Source organism: Mixophyes fleayi, chromosome 9 (assembly GCF_038048845.1).
Source record: "Mixophyes fleayi isolate aMixFle1 chromosome 9, aMixFle1.hap1, whole genome shotgun sequence".
NCBI classification, from domain to species: domain Eukaryota; kingdom Metazoa; phylum Chordata; class Amphibia; order Anura; family Limnodynastidae; genus Mixophyes; species Mixophyes fleayi.
The window spans coordinates 100,682,525-100,695,075 of record NC_134410.1 but is presented as its reverse complement, the minus strand read 5'-3'; the positions used below and the strand labels follow the sequence as shown (position 1 = coordinate 100,695,075).

General features: G+C 40.0%; 1 protein-coding gene across 1 annotated transcript in view; it reads right to left on the bottom strand.

Moving 5' to 3' along the window:
- The window catches only part of PSMB7 (proteasome 20S subunit beta 7), a 979,390-nt gene that overhangs the window by 22,695 nt on the left and 944,144 nt on the right, over positions 1-12,551 (bottom strand). The window contains exons 5-6 of the mRNA XM_075184717.1: positions 12,114-12,254; positions 6,308-6,423 (exon numbers count right to left, since the gene is read on the bottom strand). Coding sequence (XP_075040818.1) covers positions 6,308-6,423; positions 12,114-12,254 — 257 coding nt within the window. The remainder of the gene's footprint in view (positions 1-6,307; positions 6,424-12,113; positions 12,255-12,551) is intronic.

The window sequence follows — 12,551 nt, the reverse complement described above, 5'->3', positions numbered from 1 at the left end:
CCAAAAAAGGGCTTATTCCCACACATTAAGCAGGGTTCCTCTAGAAGGATACTTGTTTGGCAGGACATTCAAAATTAGCGGGAGCATGGAAGAGGACAGAACTCACATTCAAAATTTCATAATAGAATATAACATTTCAGGACCATGGAGATCACGGATTCTCAACAGGATCACTTTGCACTAGCTTGGTTACTTTGGATTAAAAATCATAGTCGTCTTCTTCCCTGCAAATTGTATCTGGGGTTGGAGCTGGTGAGTAGGTGTGTTCCTGGATGACATTTTTCTGCGCTGTGTGTTTTGGTCATCTTCTGTGCTCCTTTTAACTACATCTGCTGTTTCACTAGATTACTTTTGAATACATACCTTACTACATCCATAAAAATAATACTATTCCAGAGCATTATTATTTTCTCTTTAAGCTAAAGTGTTTATATCGCTGCTATTCATATTACTTTTCACACATGTGATATTTTGACTTATAAAATGTACTAACATTTAGCCAATAAATAGTGATGTTGACTGAACACATTTGGTCGAGTAGGAAACCTACTATATAATTACTTGCTATCAACAGCTCCAATGTGGAAGTTATTTCCATTTAAATTCTGCTGTGAGACCCTATTTCCTTATACCTTTACAAATACAAAACATTGATATAGAAGTTCTTTCATATAGAAGTGCAGATCATTTTCCCATTAGTCTCAGGAGAGGCAATGCAATATATAGATTTTTTTTTTTACAATAGTTTTTTGTCCAATCGTAAGTGTAACAGTTTCTCCAATCCTTACATATGAAGGAAGATGTATAGCCCGCTGCCTAAAAGCCATCATTTCCAAGCAAACAGGACCTCTTAGCCACAGAGCAGGGTGGAAGCTCTCCCTCTGAACCTTATCATCTGTCAATGTCAGATCTCCTGACAAGGTGCTTATTCACACACTCTCATTGCTATTCAATTTGCTGCTTTTTCCAGCAATAAATCCAGGAGCCCCCATCAAGTGGGATCATTTTTCACTTCTGTTCTTGGCTGCAAGGCCTGGTCTCCCGGTGCTCCTACCTGCTCTGCGGGACCTGCGCTGCCAATGTGTGAAGAGCTGATTTATGAATATGAAACGGAGCTGGTATCCGGGGAACGACTTCAGTCACTGGAGACTGACGGAACACATCCTCGAGCTGCACGCTTAAAGTGGCTTTAATTGTATGCGTGCATTTCATTACAAGTCCTGGCCAGGCTGCTCTTGCAGACAGGCAGAGCAATCACACAATCTTGCATCGTTTGCTCAAAATCCAAATTTCTCCTTTGTCAGCACAAACAGTTTAATTTGATGTTTTCACTCCTGAGTAAGCACGGAGTACCTCTTAAACCCCTTGCGAGACATAAGAAAGCTTTCCATCAGCAAATGGACTCTGGTGTCAGTTATTATTTCATAATAACATACAAAACTGTTTTTGCAAAACCTGCTCACTCACCATTCATTTTCTGGTGGAGTCTGTGGAGCGGGACATCCTTTTGAAACAAGGCAGGCAAATCCATCAATTATTTACAGTGTATGTAAAAGGACTTAGAAGAGCAGTTTGATATTGGCATTAATCCATGAGAGTAGGAAATGCTTGCTTTGAATACTAAGGCTGTTCGATGCCGGATGTTTTGCACAGCAGAGAAGAGGTTAAATACTACAACCTGTAGAAAACATTTCGCAGTATTTTATTGTGTATTTGTAATGCTACCCAAATATCATCATTGAATAACCTTTAAGCAGTTGGCTGTTTCATGCAAGATGCAGTCAATGTACCTGCCCAATCTGATTTTCTGTAGTAACTGATGACACGCTATCACATGACCATTTATTTTAAATCAAAAACTGGAATGCATAACGCAACAAGCAAATGCTAAAGACGACATAAAGGGGAATCAAGTGTGTCCAATGGAGCTTTATCACCAAAATGTTCCCAAACTACAGTAATCTCCGTTTTCCAGCTTGACACGTCACTCCACTTATACCCATCTTACATATAACCTTAGTCTAAAAAAAGCTGCGTTACAAAGCTACACATAGGTAAATTTATTACGGGATTATAAACTGCGTTGTCACAATACCACAAGGTCACCCAGAACCATATTATCTGTGAGCTTTACATTTTGTCCTTTTTACATGCTAATTTTCCGGGAACAACCAAACAAGTCTACCCAATTGTAATGTCACAAAGCTAGTTTTGGGCAAAGGATAAGAAACGCAGCGACGGCCCAAGAAAATAAATAATATGAGAAATCGATATAGATATATATATATATATCTATATCCTCTTACAATTGCTCCAGGAATGTGCTCATTAGCAGAGCAGCAGTGCCTTCTCTGGTCACATCATGTAATAAACAGAAGCGTTATAGGATAAAATGTAAGTTGGCAATACATGAGGGGTCCTGCACAGGTTGTGTGTGTGTAGTCTTTAGTGATAGGAATGTCACGGATGCATTCTGGGAAGTTCACGGTTTCCTAGTGAATAGACCGCATTCTGTGAATATTGGTCAGGCTACAGAGGCTACCACCATAATGAGCAGGCAGCATAAACAGGATAATAGATATATTATAGTCTCAAGAGGAACGTAGGACCTCACAAAACATTTAACCTGTGACTACATCACACTATACACAGTATATTTTAAAAGTACCATAAAATACTTGTTACATTAACAAAACCTTAACCAATGAGTGCCTGGTATATCAACAATTTCTATTTATTAATTATATCTACCAAGTTTATTCTTATTGCTGTAATACGATTTGTAGAACTGAAAAAAGCACAATTATGTGTTCTCTGAAACAATGAGATAAATTAGATGTTAATGTTCAATCATTTTTAAGAATCCCCCCCCCCCCCCCTAAAAAGTTGCGACTGATGCAGAGTCTTAGTGCTTAAGTGGAGGCAGCAATTTAGAGGGCTGTCCCCTCGTTCATGACAATGCAGCCTATCAGTTCACTATGAGCCACTACCTCATGCAGATTTCGCCATTGGGCGACTGACATCACATGGTACTACTACTATGGTCCATACAACAACATGGGTAACGTCACCATGTGCGGGTAACAGATGTACTTTAATAAAACGTAAGACTATTTATATTCATAGTTCTCCCACTGTTGTCTGGACATTTATCTGATTAGCCTACAATTATAGAGTAAAAAATAAAATTAGCTACATTTCTCATTATACTTGAACAAATGTAAAATTTGTCTTGACACAACCAAAGTGAAGACATAAGCTGCAAATAAACTACTCCCAAACCAAAATGTTTCTAAATGACAAACATCATTTTCCTGTCAGGTAGGAACAAAGCTAAGGTACAGCAATGTGTATCAGTATATACTGTCCATACATCTGCCCTCCTTGCCTCAACCTGCTCTGCAAATAGAAAAAAACATAAGTCCGAAATGACAATGCCCAGTGACCTGGATGATCGTGTCCGTTCACATATTCTGACAATACTGCAGATAACAGAAGATATTCTTTCAGACTTTATAATTGATAACAAAGGTAGAGCGAAAAATCAGAGATGTGCCAGGGTGAGGGGGGTAAAAAGCATCCAGAAGACTAATTAGAGTTCCTCATTAATGACAAGACACCTTGCCGATATCAGCATTTTATATGGTGCCCCATCCCTCCATCATCTCAGCACCTTACGCAGCAAATCTACTCTGCCCAAACAGCCTAATTATCTGTTTAAACAAGGTACAGCATGAGAGGCTGTGTGTATTGCTAGATGGAAATCAACGTCCATTCAGACCTTCAAAGTTTGAGGGTTATGACTGAAGATATTAAGGATTGATTGTCTTACTATGATGACCATTTTACTCCTGCTACAAACATCCCTCTAATGTGTACGAAAGTCAGACAAAAAGTTTCACCTCAAGTTCTGCTGGGGAACGTGAAACATCAGAAGGAAAAAGTCTATACATAAATGTAGATTTAATTCAATTCACAATGTAAGCAATGCTGACAATTTGGGTAACCCTACAATGAGGAGAGGTCTTTAAAAGGTCAGTAGTTATGATGAGGAAGGGGATATGGAGCGGTAGACAAATTAATCTGGCTGGTAATAAAGAGGGGTAACATACTTCACAGCTGGAAATATGGCAGAGCTTCTTCATAATACTATTAGAACACAGGATTAGAATTTATTACTTAGAGTAACACCGGATCTCTTGGCTGGACTGGAAGCTGGACCGGAAGCTGGACCAGACCTACATACTCAACAATTAGTAAAAAGATAAAAGCCTTTTCTGAAAAGAAAAGAAAAACTACACTTGGAAAAAATATGAAATAAAAAAATACAATAAGATTAAACCTTACCCTGCTTTTCAAACTTCAGTATACTATAAAGGAAGCCTCCTTCACTAACATGGTTCATTACTTTATAGTCTTCTTAAAATGGACCTGTGTGCTACACACAGCTTAAGGCAGCATTCTCATCAGGAACTTGTGAGGCACAAAATGGCTGCTTCCACTGTGCGTGCATCTACAGGTCCGTTCTAATATATTCTTCTCCAGAGGTCACCAGCAAGAAAACAGAACTGAGCATGCTCAATCTCAATACAGCATGGATTAAAAGGCCTCCTCCAGCCCCAGTGAGAGGTGTACAGAATGACTGCTTGTGGTCTGGACACCAGATCTTTGGTTTTTGACATCAAGCCACCAGAGCTTGCTGGGACCACAACTTATTTTTATGAAGACTCAGATGAATGTACGCATCCTCCAATACACTGAGGAATTGGTTGTTATTACCATCATAGAGAACACAATCCCCAGAGTGACTGGGGTTTATGAGGAGAGGTGAGGTGCCAGGAGCTCTGGGATTCTCAGGTGTTCAGACATGGGAAGATCAGCACAAAGGGATCACCTGCACACTGTGAAGCTGCCAATCCAACACTTGCAATAATAAAATGCACGTTTACTATGACAATGGATGAGAGGAATGAGTAACTTGAAGCTTAAAAATATATTTAAAAAATAATAAAAAAAATAAAGCTGCAGAGGTACATACATCTCACCACATACAGGTAAAAGGAAATGGATATTTTATTTAGGGTGTGGGATGTGGCACACCGCAGAAGCCACCTTGACTGACGAGTATGGGTTTCTTAATTGTTTCTGTTAATTTGCACAAGGGAAATCTTTAACATTTTAATTTATATATTTAAAGGTAAAAACGTTTAAAATGGAAATAAACTACTGTGATTATCTTTTCTATAAAACCCTATCAAATATAATACACTTTTCTATAAACACAATGGCAGGAGTCCAATCATTTGGGAACGTCTCACTGAATTACGCAGGCAAGGATTACCAGGTAGGAGAGCGGTGTTTTTTGTGAGAGGTACTGAACGTGTGAGTGGGAGGGGCTTGTAATTGACTCTGCCAATAACCCTTACCCTGTCAGGGTAATTCACTGCTGAATTCTCTGGATGAAAAGAGTGATCAGCAAGAGTGATATATAGGTAGTTTGCATTTATTATTATCATCCTATAGTGACAGGTAGGCTTGGTGCATTTACCAACTTAAGCTTATACTCTCAACTAGAAGTGTCATAATATACAATATAAACCTCATCTAATTGACACCAATCCCGTTAATCAGCATCAGGGATATTGTAAAACGTCAAAAGCAAACGTTTAATAAAAAAAAATAATGAAAAGCTGCTATCGGTGGCAATATTTTAAATTTGAAACAGAATATCACAATAACTATTTTACTGCAATTACAAGACCACAAGCTAGAATGACTTGATTAAGATATAAATTACATGATATGTTGTGCAATGGCATCACCTAGTGGACAGATTATGCAACACAACAAAGCCAGAGCAGCAATCCAAAAAAATGACCATGTATGTGTCTACAGCAGTTTAATAGTCTACCGACACCAGAGCATCACCTATACACAACTGCATCTATTTATTGCTGCCTAACACCACTGAGGTCATGAGTTCGATTCCACCCAGGGCCCTTATCCGAGTTAAGTTTATTTGTTCCACTGTGTTTGGGAGGAAACTGGATCACCTGGAGGAAACCCACCCACAGTCCAAAACACTATATGGACCCTAGAGTTTGTGTGGATTTACAATGTAAGCTCCAAAAAGCCAGGGTCATAGTAAAGTGAATCACAGAGCTCCAACAGAATCTTAATATGTAATAGATAACCTCTCAGGTTCTAATGACCACACCTATCCTAAAAAAATAAATACTCAAAACATATATATTACGGCTTTATCCATTTGAAAAACTGGTCAGATATACAGAAGAACTTTACTCACCCATTGTAACATAAGGCAGCTTGTCTGTAGAGCCATGAGGATATATGCTGTATAGATGTGGGCCAGCACAGTCAACGCCTCCAAGCACAAGCGCAGCACCAATGTAACCTTGATATCTGTGGGTAGAGGTAAGACATTGCATGAAGTGACCACCAGATATAGGTGTGTCTGCCTACACTATCTTATTACATCACGATTCCTATAAAACCTATGTTAGCGGGCAAAACTCAAACCGTAATATTTAATAAGAGACTCTGCAATTTGAGAATTGACAACCTAAATATTTTATATGAGCAGAGTCAGCTTTTGCACTTTCCCAATTTTAACCAATTCATTTTGCAAAACAGCCAAGAACTGGTTGCTTAATTGAGGATATAATTATCTATGTAACTAAAAAATGAATGTCTCATTTTTGCACATTGGGCCTTTTATTGTATTAAATAAGCCCTGCAGCCTTCAGCAGCAATGTGGGCCAATGAACTCATCGAACTACAACTCCCACAGTCCTTTGCTACATTCTGCTGAACCACTACATGTAGAAACAAGTTCTAACAACTGTGAATAATCCAAATACTCTCCGACAGCTGGAGTGTTAAACCGAGTATAAAGATGAACCCTGACAACTAAGTAGCTTGACTAAATGAGACAGCAGCTTTATCTTTATAAAACCGATTTCTCATCTATGTAAACGGCACAAAGCTCCCTTTTATTTGACACCTTTTACAAACTTGCTAAAACCAAAGAAGTCCAATGTAATTGATTTGCGAAAGTCGGGAGCTTGACGCTAAGCCAAAGGCAGAAACAAGATCTCCTTTCCTTAAAACTTTAAAATGATGTACACTCTCCTATTTGCTTTCATGCGTTGATGTATGGTGTCTGCCTAGAACGGCTGAAAATTCCTGGCAGAATTAAACTGTTCCGCTACTACAATTGGTATAAATATTTCATGGTGGAGCTGCCATGCAGAGCCTTTCTCCTGCTTGCTTTTCCTTGTCAGACAAATGAACACCACGAGAAGCAATTCAATCTCAAACACCGACAACTCTTCAAATTCCTGTAAAGTAAAGCTTCAGAACAATAGCTGACGAGACGGAACCCAGAGAATTGGAAACATTATCATTTGTCAACACAGTTTGAATATTGTCTTCTGTTCGGTGGGGTTTAAGCTTTTCTCCCCACTGGCTGTCAACAAGCTGAATTATGTAGAGGTACATGCATGTGCTTTCAGTATGCTGACATTATTAGGTACCACTTTGCCCATGGAGCTTGCCGTTTAGCGGCCTGCTGTAAAGCACAACAGTCCTTATGAATGCTGACCTAACCCTTAGATGACTGGATTTTCTTTCCAACACCAATTGCTTACCTGAATATAAAAAATGAAAAAACCAAGAGCACATCTTTACCTAACCCAGTTGTTTCTGGGGGTGGGCACTATAGTTTAAGCGGGGAATTTAATGCCCAGTGATGTGCCGGACACTGTGGCGATGTCCAGCTGCGCTCGTTTCTGGTTACTACGGTACCCAAACATCACTGATTTTTTGCCACACACATCTATGGGGTGTGAGGAAACAGATCAGCAAAGACACATTTCTGCGCCGTACTCCCACGATGGTTCCGGAGGTACCACTGGACGCATCAACAACAATTGAATTGACCCCCAAAAGATTTTGGTCCCAGATTTAGGAGATGTATTTTCAACATTGACATCCAGTGCAATCACTGTGAGCCTTTGCTAAATAACTGTGGGTAATGGTTATAGACAGATATGTTAAAAGGTTGATTAGACTATTTAGGTGGCCAGGCAGACTATGACAAAGGCCTTCCCTTAACGTCAGTGAGGCGAGTAAAATAAATTAGTTTTCCCCAATATCCTATGTGTTTCTCTATTACAGACTTTTGAATTCTTAGTGAAGCTGGATTCAGCTCATCTTTCTACACTTCCCTTTCTCTGAACACCTTCAGAGCATTGTTTGAATGTTCCGTTTCTTTACTGAATTAAGGCTCCTGACAATGTAGTTCTGTTTGTATAGTTTGGAGCAGAAAAGGGAAGGGGGGGGACATGATAGAAACTTTAAAATATATCAAGTGTTTTAACAAGGTACAGGAGGGAAACATTCTTCAAAGGAAGAGACATACTAGAACACGAGGACATGCACTGACACTGGAGGGAAGTAGGTTCAGAGGAAATATAAGGAAAAATTACTTTACAGAAAGGGTAGTGGATAGGTGGAATAGCCTCCCATCAGAGGTGGTAGAGGCTAATACAGTAGAACAGTTTAAACATGCTTGGGATAGATATAAGGAAGAATAAAGAGATCACATAGGATTTGAGGTTACCATAGGTTAAAAATTGCGCAGACAACATGGGCCAAGTGATACTTATCTGCCATCAAATTCTATGTTTTGCTCCATTACACAACATTTTGCTGAGTTTAAAACAACCCTTCAGGAAAAATCATTTTTGTGAAACTGCACTGTTTATTTTTATGTATGCAGTTTCTAGGAATATATGAGAAATAAATATTTTTTTTAGTTTTGCTACCTCATCTAAGCCCCCATGATTGGTAGCTGCAACAATGAGCTCTTTCAAATTAGGTGGTGTTCTCTCTTACTGGATGTTTCCCTAAAAAGTGAATTGCTTTATAATTTATCTACCGTTATTGTTTACGGCTACTAATACACACACACACACACACACCTATTAGGTTGTTAATATACTTAGGAAAATTAGACAATTACATTTCAGGGTTAATTTTTAAAATTATGGGCAGTAAAACTAATTTATCAATAAAAATATATATATATATGGTTTGGTCATTGAGACGCACATCACTGGATAGGTAAAATTTAAATTGTGTAGGTCACCATAAATATTCCAGTATCTGAAAAACAACACAACACTAAACACTATGGGGGGGTATTTATTAAACCTTATATAAAAGAAAAGTGGAGATGTTGCCCACAGAAACCAATCTAGCTCTCAGATCTAGAATATTCTAGAAAATGATAGCTTGAATTTGATTGGTTGCTATGGGCAACACCTCCATTGTTCCCTTTTAGAAGGTTTGATAAAGCTTCTCCTGGTTTGTTATATGTTAAATTAAAAAAAGGTCTATCCCATACACAACGCTAGGACCAGTACACTAGGAAAGTACTGTTGCACAATGGCTGTTTAATTCCAACAAAGAGGTCTCTTTACTATTCTAAAGCACATGAGATGTGAACTGAGGTTCTCATGTGATCACGCATGTCTTTCCCACCGTTATTAATCCTACTATCCTCTGCTGTTCTTTGCAGTTTTCTCTCAGGATTCAATTTAAAATGGCAGAGCTCACCTTTGAAGCCCTCAATTATGCTGCAGCAATCTCCATATTACCTTAGTCAACTGTTAATACCACCACTAACTGGTGGCACTACGTTCAGTCAGGGCTCTGGGCAGTAATGCTGCTTTGCAGCCTGTACTGAAAATAGCATAAGGGTGTGGAGTCCAAGCCATTGGGATACTAATAATCTTATCAGGCTGGGACTCACAAACTATGGCTGCCACAAGAGCCAAGAATGATAGTAAGAGCAGGCTCCTATAAAGTGAGCGCATCTTTCCTTTATGTGGCAGCAGTGCCAGCAGCCCCGTCTTCAGTAATACACTGACTCTTGCCCTAGCAAGAGACATGCTGTTTGTTATTCTATGCAAGTACAAATAGTAATTGGTTGGTACAAAAATTTCACTGTGCATAAAGTACCACCATGCCTACTAACAAAATATGCCATATTTCTTATGTGCTTGCACCGTTCCCAGAGTTTATCAGTGCTGGTGTGCCAGGAACGTGGTATTTACAATGCCTGCTATGTGCAGGAAAGTGAAGGATGTAAACACTACCTTAGCTCACAGACCGTCTGTCAAAGACAAGAGCTTCCAATGATGGAAAGACCGAGTAATTCCAACATGCCATATCAGGAGGTATTGGGCAGAAGCCACAACAATGAAATCAGATGACAGGTTGAGACACACCACCCATCGATACCACAATGAATGCTCTGGCAATGGTGTGAAATGCACGACGATATTGAGGCCACAACCAAATTGTAACTGAGGAGTTATACCAAATAAAGCTTCTTACTTCCCAGGTCTTACAGTCAAGTGTATGGTTAAATACTACAGGTTACAGGAAAAAGCCATGTACACAATTAGATTGCTTTCTGAATTGATGGAGTAAGTGTTTAGAAATCTAACACTACTATCCGCTACAACATTAAAACCACCTGCCTAATACTGTGCATGCCCACCTCGTGTTGCCAAATCAGCTTTGACCCTTCGAGGTACGGACTCCACAAGACCTCTGAAGGTGTCCTGTGGTAGTTGGCACAAACACGCTAGCAGTAGACACTTTAAGTCCCGCAAGGAGCGAGGTGGAGCTACGTGGCTCAGACTTTTTCCAGCACATCCTAGAGAGAAATTTGAAGGCCAAGTCAACATCTTGAACTCTGTCATGTTCCTAAAACCATTCCTGAACAATTTTTGCAGTGTGTCAGGGCGCATTATCCTGCTGAAAGAGGTCACTGTCATCAAGGAATACCGCTGCCATGAAGGGATGCACTTGGTCTGCAACAATATTTAGGTAGGTGGTCAAATTAACATCCACATGAATGCCAGGACCCAACTCTTCCCAGTAGAACATTGCCCAGAGGATCACACTGTCTCAGCCAGCTTGCCTTCTTCCCATAGAGCATCCTTGTGCTGTGTCTCCACAAACTACGCACACGCACGCGGCCATCCACATGATGTAAAAGAAAACGTGATCCATCAGACCAGACCTTGTCCATTGTCCAGTTCTGGTGCTACATTGTAGGTGCTTTTGGTGATGGACAGGGGCCAGTATACGCACTTTGTGGAAATCTGCAGCTACGTAGCCCAAAATGCGCACTGTGTGTTCTGACACCTATCACAGCCAGCGTTAATGTCTTCAGCAATTTGCGCTCCAATTAGCTCCTCTGTGGGATTGGACCAGCCTTCGCTCCCCACAGACATCATTATCCTGTCGCCGATTCACCTGTTCTCCTTCCATGGACCACTTTTGCTAGGTACTAACCACTGCATACCGGGAAACCCCACAAGACCTGCCGTTTTTGGAGAAGCTCTGACCCAGTCATCTAGCCATTACAATTTGGCCATTGACATAGTCGCTCAGATCCCTATGCTTGCCCCTTTTTTCCTGCTTTCAACAAATCAACTTCAAGAACTGACTGTTCACTTGCTGCCTAATATATCCCACCCCTTGATAGGTGCCACTGTAACGAGACAATCAATGTTATTCACTTCACATGTCAGTGGTTTTAGCGTTGTGGCTGATCGGTGTATAATCCCCAATGTACTCCTAATACCATCTTGGCGCAGCTTCCAACATTTAATAAAGGCGAAAAGACACACACAGTACTTCCACGGGATGATTACAATGGTTCCACTATTAAAGTTTCCGCACCATGGACGATAAATCCTGTGTAAGTGCTTTTTCCTTGTGTTAATTCAACACCACAAGCCCACTGGATATCTTCCTCATTCATGCTGTCGTTTTTATTATCGACAAAAAGAGAACGAAACATGGTCCTCTTAAGATCTCCTGCACATTAACATGGGTTCAAAACCAGCCACAATGTAACTCTGCATCAGCAATACACATATACCAAAGTGAAAAGACGTCACAAATGTACTACAAAAAGCCCTGACCAAGTACTACATATGTCACCTTACAAGTTGTTATAAACAAAAACTATAATAATTGCCTCTCTCAATTCCTGAACGCAGAGTTACCTGAACAGCATCTGTTTCAGCATGCGGTTGGCAGTTGCTACTCTGGGCAAGCGCCCCGTGGATAAAGAGTGCAGCTCCATGTTGGAAGAGATCATCTGGGTGGTCATTTCTGTATCGGCTGCTGTTCCGGCACCACAGCAACTGTGAGACAAACACAAAACAACAAGTTCCCTTTATTAAGTGGGTAGCAGTAAACTATTTGAAATGAAAACATCAAACACCACAAAGTTATTGGTCAGAATGTTAGAGTTTGAGTCAGCAGTCTACTCATTTACTAGGATCAAATTACATCACTAAGGGATGACATGGAGGAAGACTTCCTATGGCAGTGAATATTAAAGTGCAGCCAATTCATTCACCAGGAACCTTTAACATTACTGTTTCCTACTTTATTGTCAAACCAATTAGATAATTTCACCACCACCATAGAGCCAACAA